At 47.1% G+C, this 21,992-nt stretch overlaps 1 protein-coding gene across 2 annotated transcripts in view; it reads right to left on the reverse strand.

The window, feature by feature from the left end:
• The window catches only part of JAG1 (jagged canonical Notch ligand 1), a 49,502-nt gene that overhangs the window by 22,392 nt on the left and 5,118 nt on the right, over positions 1–21,992 (reverse strand). The window contains exons 1-4 of one of the 2 annotated variants that reach the window (XM_085612691.1): positions 7,957–8,023; positions 7,775–7,826; positions 3,912–4,166; positions 1,757–1,817 (exon numbers count right to left, since the gene is read on the reverse strand). In XM_085612691.1, coding sequence (XP_085468817.1) covers positions 1,757–1,817; positions 3,912–4,166; positions 7,775–7,826; positions 7,957–7,983 — 395 coding nt within the window. In that variant the 5' untranslated portion in view covers positions 7,984–8,023. Of the gene's footprint in view, positions 1–1,756; positions 1,818–3,911; positions 4,167–7,774; positions 7,827–7,956; positions 8,024–21,992 lie in introns of those variants that run through there. The other variant, XM_085612690.1, reaches the window with a different exon arrangement.

Genomic DNA, 21,992 nt, shown 5'->3' on the forward strand with positions numbered 1-21,992 from the left:
ACCCACACATGCAAAGTATTCTCCACTGAAATTTCTTGCTCGTGACGTATGTTGGGCCTAGATGGAAGAACGGGGCACGCCGCTAGAAAGCAAAGATTAAAACGTCAATGCCCAGCAACACAAACCAGAGCAGACGCCGGGTAACCCCGCGAGCGCGCAGCGGCTAGAAACCAACTCCCTGAAGACAGCCAGTCATGCAGCTATGCGGATGTAACGTGCCCAATTAACTTTCTCGTGAGAAACTGGAGCTTGCAGAAAGCAAACTTGGTATTGTTGGCAAGGAGAGAACTGAGGAAAGTAATGCACGGGACCATGGAATAAACGCGCTCCGCCCCTCGACGAGGAATTTTCAATTATGATGTTTCCTGTAGGTATAGGATGAGAAGCTTAGAAGTAAAGCTTATAATTAAAGTTTGGGGGCTACAGACGCTCGCTGCGAGAGACAACTTCGAGTTTATCAGAAAAATGAGTTTCGAGTATGCAAATGAGGCGTGGGAAAGTTGCACCTTAAGCAAACAAGAGCAGCAGTGCATGTCTGGGCGGTGAGTGGGAGGTGAGCTGTGGAAAGAGAAAGGGCCTCAAAATCTGCAGACAAAGGCGGCTGTCCGAGCTGGGGGCCCCCGCCCCTCCCACCCGGGACGGCCATTGTGACCACTGGTGGCGGACACTATTGTTTGCATATCAGCGGAGGCACAGGCCAGCATCTGGCCAACTCCAGTGGTGCGAACCAGGCCTGACACTGGGCCCAAGCGGGGAGGTCACTCACCGAGGGAAGGACGCCAAAAGATTTCAGCCTCCTCACTCTTACTGGATATTACTTTAATGAACGCCCTCCTCGCTCTCAAGTGGAATATTATAGGAATTAGAACTTCTTTATTACACATTATAAACTGACAGATGTAATTTAAATGTTGTATATGTATAATAATTCAGTGAAGGAAAAGCTTTCTAACTTAATAAGCTGGGCTTCACACAGGTGAGCTACTCGAAGGTAGCTGGAGAGCTACAGTGGCTCACGCGCTACTGGTTGGAGACCCCTTGGAAGAACCTGCAGCCGCCCACGACCATTCACCAACAGACCCTGTATCCTACGCAGCTGGTGAGGGTAGAGGTGCTTGCAAACTACTGCACTGGGGCTGTAAAGTAACCCCCATCACAAGCCAGCACTTTAGCAACCACCAACATAAACACACAATCAAATGTCACATGCCAAAAGGCACGTCAAGGGTGCAATATCTGGTAAACTGGCAGAATGTGGAGGTCTGCGTCTCAGTCCCTGGGCCAGAATGGACCCAACATCAAAGCTCTGCGGCCACAGTCTGCATTCATCTGTGTCTCCCGACAAGATTCCTTCCCAGCTATTAACCTCTCAGCACTCAGAGCCTGGCTCCCAACAGCAAAGAAAGCAAGAGATTTAACTAATCCCACTCTAAAGAATGCTTCACTTCTGCCCACTGAGCGGGCAGAGGGGGCGAGGGAAAGGCAATACCAGAGGCAAGTGAAGTGCTAAACTGGCTCTCATCAGCATCACCTTGAACTGACCTGCATCCTTCTTACCGCCAAGAGTGTTATGGCGACTTGGCGCAGGATGCACATTTCTTCAATTTGCTCAATCAAAACTTACAGGAAAAGAAGAAAAAACGACACTCTCCACTATCGCTCTATCATAAAGCATTTAATCATGGTCGCATACAGACACACTGAAAATTAGGCAGCCTTTTGGCACAGGATAACAAAGAAAAGGTAGGGCTTTTACCTGCATTCTCCTGGAACTTTGCAAGTGCCATGCTTCAGACTGCAGCCCTGGCGGCAGATCGCTGTGAAGAAAAGAGCACACAGGGATGAATCGGCCATCAGAACCCAAGCAAGTCCAAGCCCAGAGGAATGCGTTTCATCTGTGCCCAGCCTCTTGTATCTGCCAAGCATGAAAACATTACCACGGCTTCAGATCACGTCTACGGCAGACCCAATGCGGACCAGTGTGCCCTGTGGCATTCCCTCCTTCAAAGACCCTGGATCATCAAGGGCTAGCCTGCCTCAAAGTTTAACACAGGGGTGCCCAACACAAGACTAGGAGGGCCAAATCCACACCAGATTTTAGGAATACCCACTGTGTAATTTATTTCCACCACGGCTTCAGATCACGTCTACGGCAGACCCAATGCGGACCAGTTTGCCCTGTGGCATTCCGCTGCCTTCGGTATTTCCTCCTTCAAAGACCCTGGATCATCAAGGGCTAGCCTGCCTCAAAGTTTAACACAGGGGTGCCCAACACAAGACTAGGAGGGCCAGACCCACACCAGATTTTAGGAATACCCACTGTGTAATTTATTTCCATCTACATGTATTCTATATAAATGTATTCTGTCTGGATAGCATAAAACCCTCGCCTTCATCTTATTCTGCCTGGATCTACTGAAATTGTGGAATAAATCTGGCCATCCTCGCCTTAAAGAGGTCAACTATGGTTTTAAGTATACATTGAAAGCTGTGCCCCTCACCATCCGAGGAATCCACTTGACCAAACCTTGTGCCTCTATTCCAGAGGGCTGGATCACACAACTATTTAATACAAAACACTATAGAATCACTGGACAGGAGGGAGGGAAGGGGCTCTTTACAGAAGGTGAAGTGTTACTGTTTTGGAAATTTGGGGAATCTGTAACAGAAAACAGTATGTTCATGATGAAAGAGACACATAAAATGATGGCCATTTGTTTGATGAGATCTCTGCATAGCTAAACCCCCCCCCCCCCCCCCAAAAAAAACACACAAAAAAAAAACCCAGAACTGCAAGAGCCAGAACAGAAGGCATTATGCTTCTGTGTTTTTGCTTCAGTCCCACTCTGGGTGAATAGGGGTGCGAGGCATTCAGAGCCTCATCATCCTGCACTGCCCTGGAGCAGAGATGGCACAAAGACTAATGAGGCATGTTCATGTCTGTCAAAAGAGGACCTCACTGCTGCTTCCGGTGGGGTGGTTACTAAGCTGGACGTTACACGCGGACACCTAAACTGGTCCAGAACACTAGATACCAGTTAGATCAGGGGTCTCCAACCTTTTCTGTAACAAGAGCTGGTTATGTTCAATGGAAATACCCCAGAGCTACTAAGATCACTAGCCCTTTACTAGGGACCACTTCACACAAGACTGAATTAGGGGCCACCTACCATATACTCGATTACCGGCAAGGATCACATCATTGCATCAGGCATGCTAGTCAGCAGCAATGTAAAAAATGTTTTGCCAATGTGGAATGAGGAATTAATTCAACCAAGCAAAACCTTCCAATTAAGTAGGCAGGGCTGCACCATGTAGAGCTACTTAAAGGTAGCAGGAGAGCTACCAGTAGCTCACAAGCTACTTGTTGGAGAAGCGCAAGTTAGATACTAGCTGGTCTGTGCCTAGGTCAACATTGCGGATTGGCCATAAGCACCGCTCAATGTCAAAGCACACAATACAGCTTTCATGGTTTCATGTAATCAGAACAAATGATTCAGTCTGAGCTCCCGCCTGTTCGGACCCACCTGGTACCAAGGGCATTAATCATCAGATGAACTCAACGGTACGGGATGAACTCTCCAAAAACCCTCTTCCTTGCCAATACTTTTGCACACTGTAATGTTAGCCCCCATAAAACTGTTGTTCTATAACCATGTCATCAATAACAACTGAAAAGTAACATTGTGCTATTGAACACTTTTCCAAGACAAACACTAAATGTTAAATATGAGCCGCCGCCATGAGAAACTGCAGCACAAGGTTTGGAAAAAGGTCACAGTTGTATTTCTGTTGGCCCTTAGGCTTTGTTAAAAACCCTGTACAAGACCACAGACACTTGAATAACACATTTTATGCACATTTTGAGACTTTAATTGAGTTATAACCAAGAAGACCATGTTTGCGCGTACCATTCTTGCATTCTGGGCCCATCCATCCTTCCAAGCAGGTTTTGTTGCCATTTTGATCGCAGTTGTAGTGTCCAAAGAAGTCATCTCTTGGTCGGCATAACTTGTTGCAGCCAAAGCCATAATAGTACTCATCGCAAACTACTCTGATCTGGTACTCGAAGTGCGACATGCCGGCGTTGTGCTTCAGCGTTTGCCACTGGCGGCTAGGGTTGATCATTCCAGAGTGTGTCGCCTTTTCTATAATGTCACCAGGATCTAAAATCGAAAGAAATATAATATTAAACACAAATACTTATTGAAGAGACGGTCGGAGAGAGCTTTCCAGCTTACACAGAACACCCTACATCAAAGCAAACATTTCAACAAAGCAAACCCACCGGTCTAGTCTAAGAGGAAGCAGTAAATGCTACAGAGGGACATAGCTTACGCAAGTGAGGGCAAGTTTAAAAACATATCTTATATATAATCACATCAACCTCAGGATTTACAACATTTCAAAATAAAATGGTTAGATTTTGTTTGAAAAGAAGGAATAAACCATTAAAAAAAGATAAAAGCCGAAGCAAGGGTTGACCCTGTGTGCCCGACGCTCCTGTAAGCCGGTATGAAAGCCACAAGGCTAGTGGTTTTGTGAGGAAGCCAATGACTTGCCAAAACATTGACATAAGTGACTTCACTCAAATTTGGCAGGGGGACAGCATGCAAATTAACAACCACTTGAGATGTTGGGCCTCATTCCTTAATGGATTTTCACGGTTGGCTCACAGGGATTTGTGTACACAGCACAAATTACTTTGTACCTGTGGGACAAATTTGCCTTTCCTTCTCGCTCTCCCTCTTGAAATCATCTGACAAGGAGTTCAGAATTTGTGCCCGACATCAACCAGAGTTTGGGATTATGGGAGCAAAAAGTGGCCTGCTTTTTTCAAACCCTGCATCTGTTTCAAATAATATTTCGCATGAAGCCGGAACATAGTACATCTCTGTGGTATTTCACTCTGAAGCCCAGGTCTTGTGACCGCAGCGATCTGACACCGCCTTACGACCTGCTGTTGGCAGCACGGCGACTGCAGCCTCTAGATTCTTCATACAGCAAGCAAATGCCCAGGCACGCGGCAAAAGGCAGGCAGCTCGACCAACAGCAACACAAAGGCTCCTTTTCACAAAAGGTGCTCAGGAAGCCAATTCCAAGGCTGCTAAAACACTTGTATGTACCATCGACAAACATGCGTGGGCATCGACTACTGGCTTGTAACCAGGCAGCACTGACACAGCTTCAAATCACACACAAATAAGCAATACATAGCCAATGTAGCTGGGTTGACGGACAGCCTTTTGGCTTTGCCAGTGCATGTTTTTGGGGGTAAAGGTTTGTTGGGGGAAGCTGCTGGGCCCGGGCTAATATAAAAACAAATTCCTAAAAGCAAAAATAATTTTGTCTCAAAAAGCACACACTGCCTGCCATGAAGTGCTTTTTGTAAAGGAGCTGAATGCCTTAACTCACAGTGAAATGAAGCTAAAGCTTAGGTGGTGGTCTGACCAATTGTCCCATTAAATATATCGATCACTGCTGCATAGATCAGTATTGGCTAACGTCATATCTATCCAGCATCATGACGGCTTCATTGGCAAGCACTGAGAAAAATATGCCCGCCAGCGCAGTTACACCACGCAGGTCTTGCATACTCCACCCGCACAATACACAGCAAAGTGCAACTTTCCAATAAACTAGGAACTACTAAACAAATCGAGCCCACGGGCAGTGCCGGTCGCATGCAGGCATTACGCGCCATCCGTGTTACCCCCAAAGGACAGCACGCACTAGATGGGAATATTTGCAAACTGGCTGCCGTACAGGGTCACGTGGCGTTGCGCACATTCCTCGCCTTGTGTCCAATCAAAACCAAGCGCCAATAACTACGTGTCCAGAATGTGGAGATGAAATCCATTCCATTGAATCGAAAAGACAGCCGGATTATACAGTAAATGCCCCTTTAAGGGCTGTTTATCAAACACCAAAAAGCATAATATTGCCAGTAGCCTCGGGATATACAATTAGGAAAAGAGACTTCCATAAACCGCTTCAATGTGACAGCAAAGAACGGGAAATCTGCCCCAGCCCTAACATGGCAAAACGCTCCTTTGAACACGCGTTGCAACAATACAGCTGTTTACATAACGCCTGGTGTGGGCACAACATGACCCAGTCAGCACCTGGCAGAAGCCATCACCATATGAAAACATTTTCATAAACTCGGCACAGCCAGTTCTTCGGTGCCCCAGACCGACCCCCACCCCCTCTAGCCCACCTGTCAGCACACGACCCCCCGAACCAGGAGAGAGGCCAGACCTCGGAAAAGTAAGAGCCCAGCGCCCAGCAGCAGCAGGCCACCCGGGCGCCGTTAATAAGCACCGAGGGCGGACTCAGGAAGCCCCAGGAATGGAGAAAATGACCTTCATAATTGCATCGACAGCTCGTTTAAACTCCGCTGACCTGAAACCTTGACAAGTTGGAAGAGTCATTATCCATTTAGAGACCCGTGAAGTTGGCTGCAGTGTTGGTTTACATTTTAGAGAAATTCCCACGATACGGTAGTTCTTGCCAGTCGAATACCAACCCGCTGGAAAAAAACAAACGGTTGGCCCTTTGAGATAAAGAGGGCCTGGTGCACACAGCTGCTTAGTTTATTTGTGTTTACCACGCAGCCCATTAGTTCCCTTGCATTCTACTGCATTTGGAAACCGAGCACTCCAGTCTTCCAACCATAACCACTCTGCGCATATTATACAACCACGGACCGTCCAACCCTCCGCCTACCCCGCGCCAGACGCTGGAATGCACAAGTGCCTACGTCGGAGTTAAAACGGGCGCCATGACAGGTGAAAACACAGAGGCACATCCCTGCCGTTCACACGCAGGGGCAAAACTGTAAACGGTACTCCGGCAAACATTTTTTTTTTTTTTTGGGGCAACTGGGATCTTTGTGGCACTTGGTGTGTTTAGCAAACACAATAAGATGATGGAAGGACTGCTGAAACTTTTCAGACACTCACCCCCAGTCACAGATCTGGGCTTAATCCATTATTCTTCTGCTCACCAAGCCCCCCTAGTCTGGACCCAGCCATATGCAAATCAGTCTTGACCCTGTGCCTCAAGGGAACAGTCCAGCCCAACCAGGCCAGGTCCTCCCTGGACCGGAAACAAGCATCCTGGGACCGGTTAAGAAGCTGCGCTACCAAAGTGAGTGGTCACTACTAACTGTAGGTAACAAACAGCACAACATAAAAAATAACGTTTCCTACAAAGGAATTTGATAAGAAGATGACTCGTACATAGCTATTTCAGGTTGTGCTAACAGGGGGCCGGTTAGTAATAAACATTCGTGAAGGTCACTGCTGGACAAGCCATCCACGTTAGTTCCCAAGCGATGTAGTCCCACCAGGTTTTCAGACTGACCACCGGGAGCACGTTTTTATACAATGTATCAACATGTAATCAATTAAATAGTTTGGGGTGAGCCTGAAACTCTGGCATGGAGCAGGCCTTTGTGGATCAATGCTAATTAAGTACTTCCTCTACTACGGCGTAAGAATGTTCTTACTTTTAGCTGTAGACCACAGGTAACTTGGCACCACTTTCGATAAAAACAACAAAAAAAACACACACAGCCAGGGGACAGGTAAATAAAGTCCTTCAAAGATGGTTTGTAACAACCGTGGACATAACCCAAAGCAAAATGGCGGTCACAGCTAGCCTGGCCTACACAACCCGAACAGATGAACGCCTGTTGGTCGCAGGCCAAGCGCAAAACATTGTTTCACAGGTAGTGCTATAATTAGCGCAGCAACGGCTCTATACTTACCGTTCGTGTCATTATTGTAATCCCACGCTTCCACCAGCAATGTGTAGGAGCGCTGCAAAAACAGAAAAAACAGACTCAGCAACTTTTCACAAACTACACAACAAAAGGGCCTACAAGCACTAAAGTCACTGCATTGATTCAAACTGTAAGTGGCATTTGGTTCACATACAGAACTCGGTCACCTTGTATGAAGTCGCATCTATTTCCATCTCCACAGGAAACAGATTAGAATCGCGGCCAAAGCAATCCTCTTGAAACCCCTTAAAGTACCTTATCCGGGGGGATTAGCAGAAACCTTTCACCTCGAGGTGCGCATCTCAGTTCCCACTAAGGCATCTTATGTATTTAACCGCCAAGTGCCCGTGCACCCACCCCACAAACCTATTCCTGTAACCGTACACAGCTGAAAACAAACTTTATTTTGTCCAGAAAAATTCAGATACATCAGTGGGCTCGCTGCGTGCTGGGAGCGAGGGGGGGCTACTAAATTCTGGGCCGAGCATCCTCTGGGGACATTTTTTCAGCACCTCTTTGAAAGCTTTGTCCATGCGCGAGCCCTTCCTTGCTCCCACAAGTATCAGGTGACGCAGGAAAGAAGGGATGAATCTTGCCCTGGTGGGGGAGAGGAGGGAACGCTCCCTTGGTTTAAAACAAAGCCAGCGCGGTGCGGCCTAGCCATTCGGAAAAACCAGGGCTCATCACCGCGGCACATTTACAGAGCCACTAATCTGCCAATGAGATCTGAACATTCCATTAATAAGCAAAGGCATCCCTCTGCTCACACAGGCGCGCTTGAGCTGGAAGCTCGCCAGCGCCTATCTCCGGCTCCCTTTAATCTCCTATCGCGAGACGGGAACGAATAAAAAGAGCGCTTCGTCCACTTATTGTGGAATTCTATATCCCCGCCAGCTCGCGCTCCAATGTGCCCGGCTACGAGACGGCCGCTTGGCACACGGCAGCTCTGTGAACCTGCGCTTTTAATTCACCTGTTTGGAGAACCCGGCCGGCCCCTTATTTTAGGGTGGTGGGGTTAGGCGGGGTGAGGGAGCGAAAAACAGCCCCGAGCTTCGCAGTCACAAGGTATGCTCCGAGGCACTATTTGCAAACACCGACTCGACTCTCAGATATCGAGCCATTTGTCAAATTCACTGGGCAGGTAAATATTACGTTCCAGAGGCAAACATTCAGACAGAAAAGCAAACACCTGCGAGGTGTAGCTATAAAGCTATCATCAAAAGTCAAGGCAATCTCGCTTCTCACGACGTGACAGAGCTTGCAGGCCGTGAAGGAAAAGTTACCCAGTGACAGGCACTGTCTTGGAATGCGGCCTAAATATGTTTCATATTCAGCGCCGAACAGGATTCCATCTCGTTCACTGATAACTGTGGGAAAATGCTTAGAAGAGAAGCAAAGCCGGGCAGGCTCGGGCATGTAGCCCGGCTCCTATTCATAGGCACGCAGCTAAGACCTGTTATTATTGTCATTATCAAAATGCCCCGCGTGAGGAGCAGGCCTGCTACTGGGATTTCCTGTAAAAACGCGAGATTTGGGGCTCACGCCCTGCCCCCAGTGTGGCGCTGACAAAAAAAATGTGTTGATTTAAGGATTTCTAAACCCAACCTAAGGAAACGCGCTTAAGCCGTTTGAAGTGTACACTCCACTTGGTCACGTTCCCACGCAGGCTTAAGCGCCGAAAACCCATTCAAAGAGCGCGCTGCGAAACCGCTAGAGTTTCTACAAGGAGCCACAAAGTAGGTCCCGTTACAACGTACAAACGGAATGCTTCACCCATGTTGCAAAAAGCCCCAAGAGGCGCAGTCTATGGGCCTTCCGCAAAATTTGACAAAAACAAACGTGTATTCAGAATTCATTCAAATTTTGCGACTGGCCACATTTTTGACTAGTTTCAATTTGACTTCATAAGGTCAATAGATCCAAAGATGATAGGGTTCACTGGAAGCTCCACTCTATCACCCATTCCCTTTGCACTTCACTGTGGCAGGAATCCAGCACTCACTGAGCTTCAGTGTTCCACACCCGGGATTGGCCTGCACAGATCTCGGCACTGCCAGCAATGTTAGGATAAAATCCTCGTACTATTTACAGTACCCTGGGTTTGGATCGGAGAGTTAGTTCTGCTGTGACACTGCTGCCTGAAGTGCCTTTGAAGCACAAGTCAAAGTTTCATGTGAGAAGGTAGAGTAGCGCACTGAGGAGTGGGATACAGTTCTGGCACTATGATACAGCACTTCGATCCGGGCGAGCAGGGGAGGGTATGTCTCTTGCACTTCATGCATAGAAACCACCTAGCAGGTGTTGCGCTAACCTCTGTGCCGACCTATGGGACATTTTTATGATTGACACAAAGGGTTGGACAATCATTTTTGCCACTGAACCAGGTATTTTGTTTTAGGGGAATACCTATACAACACATCACAGTTTAGGTGTGGGGAAGGATCTTTAGGTCCTGAAGAAGCACAGTGGATCCTTTTTTAGACCATAGGGTGCGAAACATGTTGAGCTGACTACACCCATAGACTTGAAGCTACTTGGGTACATCACGCCCCTACAGTAGCCCTGATTGACACCTTTACAGTTTTCAATCCTACCAAGAGAACCATCATATTAAAAGAATTTTGGGGGTACCTCCTAGACAGTTTTATCAAATTTTTCCTAACTCTTGAATACATGATCATTCCACCCTACTCATTTAGGACGCCCTCACACTTGCACCCTTCATCATACAGCAAGAACAATAAAAGATCTCTGCCAAAGTAACCCTTCGTGGGGTCCGTAGGGCATTGCAGTGCGGGCCCTACAAGGAGCAACGCCCGCTGATGAAGCATGACATCCCCAGGGCTGTGTAGGGCAGCAGGAAATAATCCTTAGAATTCACTCTCCACATCCCATCCACCATTTTGTCTCTTTTTTTCTGATAGGAACAGTACCTCCCCTGTTGGTTTGAAGAGTGTAGGGTAGCACACTTAGAAGCAGTGGGATACAGATCTGGCACTATGATACAGCAGTGCATGCATCACCACACGTCCCACTCACTCACTCTCCTGCAGAAGTTCACGTTTCATCACACTTCCCACGGGCATGCTAAGTCTGTTGCGGCAGAGCACATTTCACCTCAATTCCCACAGTATCCGCCGCCAACTCTGCTGCAGCAGTGCATGTTTCACCACGCATCCCACTGTGCCCGCCAACTCTGCCCAGCAGGGCAGTTTAGAATCAACACTTACTCATGCCTTTGCCTCTTTGCTGTAACTATCAAAAAGAACACTCGACCAATGGCAACAGCAGTTTTGATAAAGTGAACCACAACTTCTGGGAAATTGGCAGAGGACTCCAACACATTACACAGTGACTACAGAACATACTTTCAGGTGGTGGGGGAGTGTGCAAATTCCAATTTTACCTGGGCTGTTCATCACAGTTCTCTTTGCTACATGGCTCCATCGCCCACCTTAGGTCTTGGCCGCAGTGGGTCGTGAGCCAACAGTAGGTGGCACCTACTTCCACCACACCACCTCCCCAACCATTTAATGAACACTGACAAAGACCTTGAGGGATCTCTGACCACCGGTCACATCTCTACTGCAAACAGTACCAACAGCATCTTCAAGACCAACTGCGGGGACAGGTCACATGCATTCAAAGGGAGAAATGACAGTCAGACGCTGGAAAAGGGGCTCGGAGAGGGCAACAGTGATCACATGGTAATTCTTATCCAACCTTACACACCTAATAAATGTGTTAGCACCGGTGCTATACTAAACACGAAAGATAGCAAACCTCGCTGAGGTCACAGAGAAAAAGAAGTAACCGGGGAGGCAGTGCCCAAAAGCATCAGCCTATTTCAAAGAAGAGAGGAAACTTGGGGAGGGTGAATAGAAAAAAGAGCGAAAATCCAAAGTGAAAACATGAACATTCTCACAACAAAGCACACAGGTAGACACTCAACTGAAAGAGGAATCACAGTAAAAGTTTGGGGAGAAGAGGACCAAAAAAACAAAATCCACTTTCAAATGAACATATAGATATTTGCAAATTAGACATTTTTTTAATTTTCAACTACAGAAGCCCACTGCCCCATGGGGTTGAAGTGAAAAGACTTACTACACGCCAGCAGTTAAGTTCACAGTACCTTTCCCCACAATAACTGGTCTTATTTCAATCTCAGTGTGGAGGTAGCAGTACTACGAATGAGACTATGTACAGCATAAAAAAGTAGGACACATGCAAAGGGATCAAAGTATCAACACTAGACTCAGGTAAAGGACATGCCAACTGCTGAGTCTACAAATCTACAGAGCAGTGGAACCGAGGGGTCTACTGCACCTTTTCAGAGTTTTACCACCCATGCATTGGAAAACACAAGACCCACACAGGTTCAGAACTTCAGTACCGTGCTTTACGCCCTCCCCAGCACCAACCTTTGCACACCCACAAAGACTTGGTTTTTCACATGTCCAGAGGCGACCTTTGAACAACTTCAGAAACCTGCTGACACACTGCAGCTCACACACCTTACTTAATCAAAAGAAAGTACACGGTTACAGATAAGCAGGGAATTATTAAGGCACACCCCACCGGCCAACGACTGCTTGGTCCAGGAGAGATTACGTGCTCCTCGAAAACACCTGCGGTTTGACTGAGGGTGCGCAGCAAACACACTGACCGTCCACCATATCATACCATGTGTATTTGTAAAGCGCACGTTCACAGCGAAAGGTATCTTGGTGCTGAATAACAGATGTTTGTTGTTACCCAACTCAATGGCACTCTCCAGGAGTCTTAAGTTCAGATCCAGCTACGTTAAGGTAAGTAGAAGTGAAACATACAGACCAGCAGCTGCATGAAGTCCAAAAGAGCTGCTTGTTCGTCTCATCAGCTCTTTGCTGCCTCTGAACACTTTCACAGCTTGTGCAAAAGCATACAGATGTGCTTGCCACAGAAGAACGGGTGTGACTCACTGTACAAGATAAGTCTAGAATGGGTATTTACTTTAGAATTATCTGCGCCTATCACAACTTCCACCACCCTCCCAAAGCAAAGAAAGATTTACTTTACTCTGGTTAACTCGTAACAGGGCCAGACCTGCATACCTCAACCACCGACTCCCTACACTCCCACCCGACATCTCTTCTCCGTCCAACTGACGCTGGACACCATACCACGGATCCACAAGACCACAGCTGGAGGAAGACTTTCTCCTATCTCACTGCCAAGACCTGGAACTCCACACCTCCGCCCCTCGGGCAATCACCATGGCTGCCACAATTCATTCAGTAAGGGACTCAAGACCTGGCTCTGACACTGAATCGCAGACCGCCCCCCACCCCCGGACTCCCCCCCCACCCCCCCCCCCCGCGCTAGCACCTTGAGACCCTCACGGGTGAGTAGTTGCACATTATAAGAAACCCGATTGGTTAAAAATCATCTCCGAGAGTACATGAAAGACGTTCACGGACAATGCTCTATTTACTAGGACAAAGCAATACATCTGTCGAACAGTCCTCATGAAACTAGATTTTAAAATGTCTGCCCATGTATCCTGCGTCGAGGCTTCGGGGACAGGCACTCCGTCTCCTCCTTTTTGGAACAGTCTGTGAGTGATCACTGTTAGCAGGGTGGGGTGGGGAGGAGAGGTAGAAGGATGCTAGCATGGAACCACAGGCATCTGTCATCCCATAGGACTGCCCCTGGTTAGTTTATCAGGTAGTCTAACTTCTTCTATGGAGCAATAACCACAATCCCTGTAAGGGAGGATGAAAAAGTTCCGACATTGGCCTTTGTGGGAGCTAGGGTGAAATCACATTAACAAAGCCCTTTTTGAACATGGGTCAAGTTTGGCTTCAAAAGCCACACAGGGGATGCTGAAAAAATAGTTTAGTGGTACTTGCCACTTGTAAACAAATACTTGCAACAGAGGTATATCAAAAGGAAAAAGATAATGTAATTGCATTTATATAGCGCTTACTAACCATGACGAGGCATCAAAATGCTGTTTCGGCGAATAGCACGCTACTCTGGAACCCAAAGAGGATTAGTGGTTAATTAGTATGGGGAGATATGGAATTTGAGGGGGTGGACATGTGAGTTTGTTATTTGGATTGCAAAAGGATAGTGGAGGGATAGAAGAGGGAATGGTTTGCATTTACATTGAAATGTTTTCTTCAAATGGCAAGAAGAATATCAGTTTCCACTTCAGCGCTAGACTTTCTACAACTTGTACCAGTAGAGCAGGTACCAAAGAGCGCGTTTGGCTTATCGGGAGGCTTGCTCAAACAGTCAAGTAGATGACTGACAAAAAATGTTGGCTGCAATATATATTGTCCATGTATGCAGCGAGCACTGGGTCCAGTCAAAACAAATCAGTCGTTTCATACTTCCTCTGTTAAAGGCCTCATTGTTTTCCGCACTGGGAGGGATTCGGAATTTGAGTACCCTGCCAAAATTTCTTGTAAAATGCAATACCCTGCCCTTCACTCGGTCATAAATGTACAACTGTGGTGTGTGCACGCTATAGGTTTCCTGTTAAAAGCTCTCCTGATGGTTTGGGTCGCGGGCTGTCTACGTGTGCGCCACAGAAGCGGGGCACACCTGTAACAGAGAGGAAAGCGGGCACATGCCAAAGTTGGACCTGGTCCCTTGTTAAGTCAGTGGCGCCTTTGAGAATTCCACTGCCATCTGTGCTCAGGAAGGAGGGGCTACCCTTCAATATGCTGAACACCACTGATGTGCCTTGACATTTAATACTAGGAGGTAAAGTACAATTTCTTGGTTGTGGTAAGAGTTCTAAACACTTCATTGCCACGTTAGTGCCTAGACGCCCTCGAGCATTTGTTCGGGCTCTACAAGTTGATCATTCATTCATTAACGAGGGACACAAATGAAAAATTAGTTATATTAGCAGATCCTCTACCCAGTCTGTGCCGCCTGGCACAATTCAGATGCCCTCTCATGCCAAACGATGGAGGATGCAAAAAGTGCCTGCATCCAAACTATGTGTCCGCGCATCCACTCTGGCAACCCTGCTGGAATAAAGAGTGTCCTGTGAATACATAATGTGCTGAAGTTGCCATTGTGCGGAGCCAGTCCATGGGTTGTCTGGGAGCCGGGCTCTGCTGAGTCTACCGCTGCTTCCTGTTGCTTGTCCTGTATGAGCATTATTTTTGGATGGGCCCCATTATGTTCTGTAATCCTCCCTGCAGCCGGCATGGCCGCACTATTGTTCACGGTTAATATTAGCCGCCATGGCCTGCGTCTGGGTGGCCAGGCGACAATCCATCATAATCGCAAAACTAAGCCACTGATTGGGGGGGGGGGGGGGGGGGGGGGGGGGGGAGGAAAATAAAAAGAAAAGAGATGTCATGTAGCCTCGAACTTTTAAGATGATCGATCTGTTTTTAGACATCTATTCACAACAAGGACTTTTTAAATACCTTATGTTCTGAACTGAAAAAAGTTAACAGCACCTACCCACAGCCGCCACTTCAAGGCGCTCTACAACAGGAGGACCAAGAACCCTCTCGTGGTTGTGGTGTGCGCAATACAAGTCAGCCGGGCTGTCATGAACCTGGCCTACCCATTTCAAGCATCCTGCTGATAATTAAATGCACCAGTTACTAGGGGTGGCAAGGTTAATGGATAGAATACCACTGAGCCAGCCAAGCACAACAGTCAGGTTCACACAGAGCAAGCCCGAACAAGGGCCCTTTCTACTCGCTTTGAGCCGGAGAAAGGAAGAACAATCACGTTCAAATCACAGCACCGCGCTTTCCACGCCGGACCAGGCCCCAGCTCCAATGCGACCAGTCAAAGCACAGCGCTTTCCACACCGGACCAGGCCCAATCTCCAATGCGACCAAAGCCCTGCGCTTTCCACACCGGACCAGGCCCCATCTCCAATGCGACCAGTCAAAACAATGCGCTTTCCACGCCGGACCAGGCCCACAGGCAGCCACAAGGCCATGCTTCGTTTGCCACAATCCTACGCAGCAACTCAAAGTCTCCACATATGCTAACCCTAGGCCATCATGGGCCACCACCAGAAAATGTTCTTTATGTTGGAACATAGAGGGAGCATGTCCACTGTGAGCGGCTATGGTCAAGGGTGATGCTCCTGCTTGGTAAAAGTGTTCCTCCTTCCATGCATTCAAAGGTGGTCTTTAAGGGCTCACAACAGATCTTCGTCATGAAAACCGGTCTTGGCCATAAGCACTGTCTGGTCTGACAGGACGTCAATGGCACCCACACTTGGAAACGCTGAAACCATGTCAACTTGTATGAACCCAGTTAAATTACACCAACATACTTGGTTTTATTTTCTTCACGATAATCTAATGTACATTACCATACACTTAAACTTGGGGGATTCAACCTGCTTCAGGAGCAAATGGGAATCTGATGGAATGGGGATTTTTTTTTTTTTTTTTTTAAACGTCAACATTTTCCACACATGCAGTTCAAAAAGCTGGCAGATGCATGTGCATTTTGGATCCAGTTTTCAGGTCTGTTAAGGTAACGGTGTGTGGCGAATACCCAGCATGTGCCCTCGACCACATTTGACATCATTTCCCACCCCAATTACCGACACATTAGGTGAAGTACTGTCTAAGGCCCCTAATGCATTAGCTACAAGCCTGTAACTACAGCAGAGAGGGGCCTCCTGGGCTCACTGTTGCCTGGTGGGGTAGCAGTGGTCCAGTGGTGATGTTACCGGGCTTGGGATGGAAGGTACAGACCCAAACCCAGTTTCTTAAGTACGTGTGGGAGTGTGGTAGCCAAGGCCTGGGTTGCAACAGGCCTTCCTCCAGGCCATGCCAGGGCTCAGAGCAATAAGCATGCACTGCTATGTGACACGTCCAGAGTCTGGTAGTAACTATGATGGTCGAAATACCACAGATGCCAATGGCCAGATGTAAAACGGAGAGCTGCTGTGGCAGAAGGCACCATTTATCAGCTCTGAGACAAATGACAGCAACTGAGACTTCCTTACCAGACAGGCGGTCACACATTTTTGACGAATCGAAGGAGGAGAGAAAAACAAAACTAAACTACTGCCCTTTTTAATACCTATTTTTGCAAGACACTCTTTTACACATTAGGAAACAAATCCTGCAAAAAGGCACGAGATCGAGCGTTCATTTGCCTGCAGGACAGAGAGTACATGATTTGCAGAAATGTATACAAAAATCTACTTGAAACGCAAGCAGCAAGAAGGGGCCAAAAGAACAGGGTACTAGCACCTCTAAAAACAAAGACGGAATGGTCATTGCCAAGGGATAGCTCGACCCCTCCCTACACTTGAAAATATTGGAAGAAAATGTACAGGTAAGTTGTTTTCAAGGTAGCCTCCTGTTACCACACATTTGAGGAACGGGGTGGGGGAGGACAGCCCACTGGGCCTTTTCTTGGAGAGGGCCCTGAACATAATTTAATGTTATATTTAGCTTTTAGGAAGCACTCGGGGTATCCTGGTGACTTCTCAAAAGAGGCATGGCTTTTCTGGGGGGCTGTAGGTACATCACTGTTGACGTTTTTTTCGCTTAGCATGCACCTGATGCCCACTGACATCAAATACAACATGTACACCAACCAGCAGAAGAAACAAGTGTACGTTAGTCAAGGCTGCTATGGGAACGTTACTCTCCAATGCCTACAACAGTGTATAGTTTATACAAATCACACATGAAAATTCTGATGGCACAGCACTGGATAGGTTCACAAGAGTACAAAATGGAACTTTGGGGATTTTGCAATTTTGAACATTTTTATTAAATAGCTTCATGGGGGGATCCCTGCTCCTACACATTCGTGGATGATGGCAAAGCGGGGGGCAAGGGCTCGTGCCATGATAGGACAACTCTAACTGTGTTTAAGGACATGGAGGCACAAGTCAATCCACAGGTCCAAAACCAAGTCAAGCAGAGGTTCTGCTCATCCGAGAACACACTGGCTAGCTTGAGGCCAGCCATTCGCGCCCCGGGTCTCAGTTCAACCCCAATGGGAATGTTCAGAAGCGTGGTCCAACCAGCTGAAGTAACAACAATCAGTGTGTGTAACCAAACCTAAAGAACGGCACTGTCTCTTTAAAAGTGCCAAAAACCTGTCAATCACTAACCAAAGGGAAAGCACAAACAACCCTTCCCTGGGCCTGGAGTACTCTAGGGAGAGGTTCACACAGGAGACACGCCAGATGCACCAGGTTTATCACGGTGTCAAAGGCTGCGTTATCCAAGCCACTTGACAACACAAAATGCCTTCTCCCCATGTTGTGCAAACAAACCTCTAGACTTTGCACACTTCATAACAATCTTTCTGCACTGAATGCGGAGGTTTGGAAACAAAGCACCACCCTCCCCACCGAGGGCACATTCGGCCTCGAAGCGCATTAGCAAAAGCAGTTAGTAGCCTGCTCTTTCCTAAGCCTCGGGCTACAGCGCCTACACTTACAGCAAAGCTGTTTACTTAAACATGTAGGCACGTTTGCACACAACAGAGCTGGTGCATTTGATGTTGGCACGCTGGGAAAATGTCGAGGGGCCACAGAGAGATTTCCCAGAATCGACCTGTGCGAAATGCAAGTTACGCATACCAGAGAAACTGCAAGGGATGCCCAGGGCCGCGAGCGTGACCTGCCTGGCGCTAGCAACTCACAACAAGAAACCTCCCTCCACACACTGACACTGTGTGTGCAAACGTGTGGCCTCCCCCTTCCACGATGCCAACCCAACAACAGAGGAGCAAAACTGTTCCAAAAGCCCCGTGGTTCTCTGGCCTCCCCCTTCCACGATGCCAACCCAACAACAGAGGAGCAAAACTGTTCCAAAAGCCCCGTGGTCCATTCTGGCCATCCCAGAACATCACCAACCAGTAACAATTCAAAGCCAACTTTAAGAGCGACAAGTATGACCACCAGAGGACAGCAGAAATAACGCCAATTATACGAATCAGGGTGAAGAGGGCACTAGCTACCTCTTTAGAGGGGCGAACCACATCAATTACTTTCTTAGCAGATAAATGTACTTTATAATGGGATGGAACAGATTCCGCAGTGACCGAAGTACCTGGAGATTAGGGCCTGCTTAGAAGAAAGTAAGGCAGCCATGGTTAAAGTGAAACCGCCTTGGTCAGCTTAGATCCAAATCAGAGTGCCAAGAGGCTACATTCGGCATAGCGCTTTATGCACACGTTGTCAGTTCTTAGCGTCCTGCTGTGCCAGAAACGCAGACTTAAGAGCATCAAACTTTGCTGCCCAATGATTGGTAGAGGATAACCGGGAGGCAAACAGGAGTGGGTAACAGAAGAACCTATAAATCGATGCCTATTTGATCAGTTTTAGAAATAACGTTATGTCCATTATTAGCTAATGAGGAAACCTTGACAGGGAGGCCGAATTAGAAGCAACTAATATTCATTTGATGAAACCGGTCTCACCAAACTAACTGGCTGAGATTTTAAGATGGTAAAGAAAATGTGGATTTGGGAAAGAAGATGAATATATATGTGGACTTTGACAACGCATCTGACCAAGCGGTCACTCAATTCCACAACTCTTGACCAAGGAGCAAAGTAGACTTTCTGGGGTGGGGGGTGCTGATCTGTCCATCTGAGCAGAGTACCACAAAGTCCGCGACTGAACCCAGTAAACGGTTATTCAGATAGGATTTGTTCCAAGTACGTACGAGACACAAAACGTAAAAGGATGCCAGACTGGAGCTACAGGTGGCCCAACCCACTGGAGAGCTTTTTGAAGAGAGACTACAAGGGGCAGATTAGTTGTAGATGTAAATAAACCATACTGTGGGGGTGGCAGTCATAGAACACATGACCACCCAGGAGGCTGAAAAGGAAAAAGGTTTTAGTTGCTGTTAATTAAGCAGTTTCAGCTCTCTGTTCATCGATTACATAACAGCCTATATTCAGGAAACAAATGAAGTTGGCGCAATGGACATTGTGCCTCATTACTATACATTGAAACATGCACCCTATCTGCCGCTACATTTCAAAACCAGCAACAGTAGTAGAAGTTAATACAATACATCTAAGATGCCTTAGCCAAAGAACCCAACCACAGTAGCAAGCTGCAGAGTTTACGGCATTCCTACACACTGGATGCAGGTGCAGCATTCAGGGGTCCTTCTTTCTCCTCCACGCTGGACCTTGGCTAGTGTCCTAGCAACTCAGTCAGACCTCCAATCCCTTGGATGAATTTACAGCCCACCGTCTCCAATACCATTACTCACACCGGTACCACATGGCCATGGCCCACCTTCACTCCAACAGGACTGCCGAGCGTGCATTTTGCAAACACCAAGCTGCCCACCCAAAAAAGAAGCTTGACGCTGCATTGTACTGATTCACTGAAACGTGAAAACAAAAACCGACAAGATCTTGTTAAATCCTCTAACAGAGGGCACAAGGGTGAGACAGCTACGGATAAGGAGTGAGCCAGCGAGAGGTCACAAAGTAGTCAGGGCAACTGGGCCTTCAATGCAACCAATTCCAGAGCAAGAACGCTTAAGGAAATCTCTCAAAACCAGGCGCTCATACATATTCATGTATCTATGTGAACTGAAAGCGTTGCAGGAGAATTTGAATCGGCTTTCCATTTCATTTTAAATGCAACGACGTACAACAAGCACGGGTGCGACTCATACACAGACTAGACCGCCCCTTCCCAAGTCCCTATCAGAAACTTTTGTTTTTAAGACCCACAAACAAACACGTTTCCCACTGAAACCCTTGCTGTAATAGCCAGGCGTGCAAAGTGCACGACCCAAACCCTCTTCCCAAATAATACGCATTCCAACATCTCACCATATATCTGAAAACGTGTTGCACCATATGCTATGTTACAGCCATGCACCCTCCTTAGTGAGCAGCGTCCATCGAAATAGCATCATATCAATACAAAACATAGTTATGAAGTTTACCAGGCCCATTAGCATTCTGGGATTTGTAGTTTGTTCATCACAATATAGTTTCAAGGCTCAGTTCAAGAACACGAAGAAAAGACCTGGACTGTCTGAACTACTTCTGCATGAACTGTGTAAAGTGGAGGGCTCTTATAAGGACTATGACCATTTCACTTGTTCCTAGGCCTTCTACAAGAAGAAGACAATTTACATTACCCTATGCCACAAAAAGAAAAAGACACAGAAAAATCATATTTCAGTTTGCAACTGCCATGTTCGCTGTTTTGCGCACCAATTTTTAGTTGTCCTGTGGTATTTCAGGTAGTAGTTTGCAGCCCTGAAAACCTGCCTGCAAAACTGTTTCGGAGGCAATATCACAATGAGTTACAGTAATCAACTACTATTTTTCCTTTACGTACCTCAAAACAAAGCTATGGGCCCAACTGATCTGGTTCATGCAAGTCTGAACAAAGAGCACGGGTAAATAAAAAGCCCAAATTACCTTGAATCTGATCTTGCACGGAGATCAACAAAAAGGGATCAGAGCCAGGAAAAACACACAACATTTGAGAAATCCAGCCCTTTGTGGAGACTTCAAGTCCCTCCTCGGTTCATTTTTTACAGTTAGGAGACAGGCATCCTCCGCAGCTCTGCCCTTCAGTAAAGTCAAATGCTGCCCAACAGAGGAACTGCAGGCCCTGGCAGCACATCAAATACCTCAGATTTTTATAAAAACCTTAATCCCTTTGATGGCATATTTGATATCAACTTCTATCTTCTTCTGAGAGAACACGGCTTTTATGCATCCGACAGAATAGTTTCGCACACTGTGCTCACATTGTCCCTCTGATGGTTCTCGCTCACAAAAATATGAGTTTATTTCCCAATCTGCAGTTCAGGAAATCGGCCCGGGGTGCTTACGGTGCAGGCGGGAGACCCCATTTTGAAAGGCACATTTCTTCCTGCATTCCTTTTGAAGGGCGTTATCCGATACACTTGTAAATTAAACCCCTTGGCTGCAAACTTGAAATATTGTGGGAAAGACACTCCAGTAACAAGCATCTGGTTTGTTATTGCCAGCAATGGTGCTTTGCCAATAAAAAAAATGAAGGCGCGGGGAGGCGGTGGAAGCAGGGTGCTGGCATGTGCCCAACTCCTAATGTTTCTAGATTCCCAAAGGAAGAAATAGCTAGTTATGGTTGCTTATCTATTACCCCTGTTCTCAACACCTGTTAGCGTGGCAGCATTGGTAGGCACAGTGTGGCCCTACTGCGGTTACACCATGTTAA

This window comes from Triturus cristatus, chromosome 6 (assembly GCF_964204655.1).
Source record: "Triturus cristatus chromosome 6, aTriCri1.1, whole genome shotgun sequence".
Classification (NCBI taxonomy): Eukaryota; Metazoa; Chordata; class Amphibia; order Caudata; family Salamandridae; genus Triturus; species Triturus cristatus.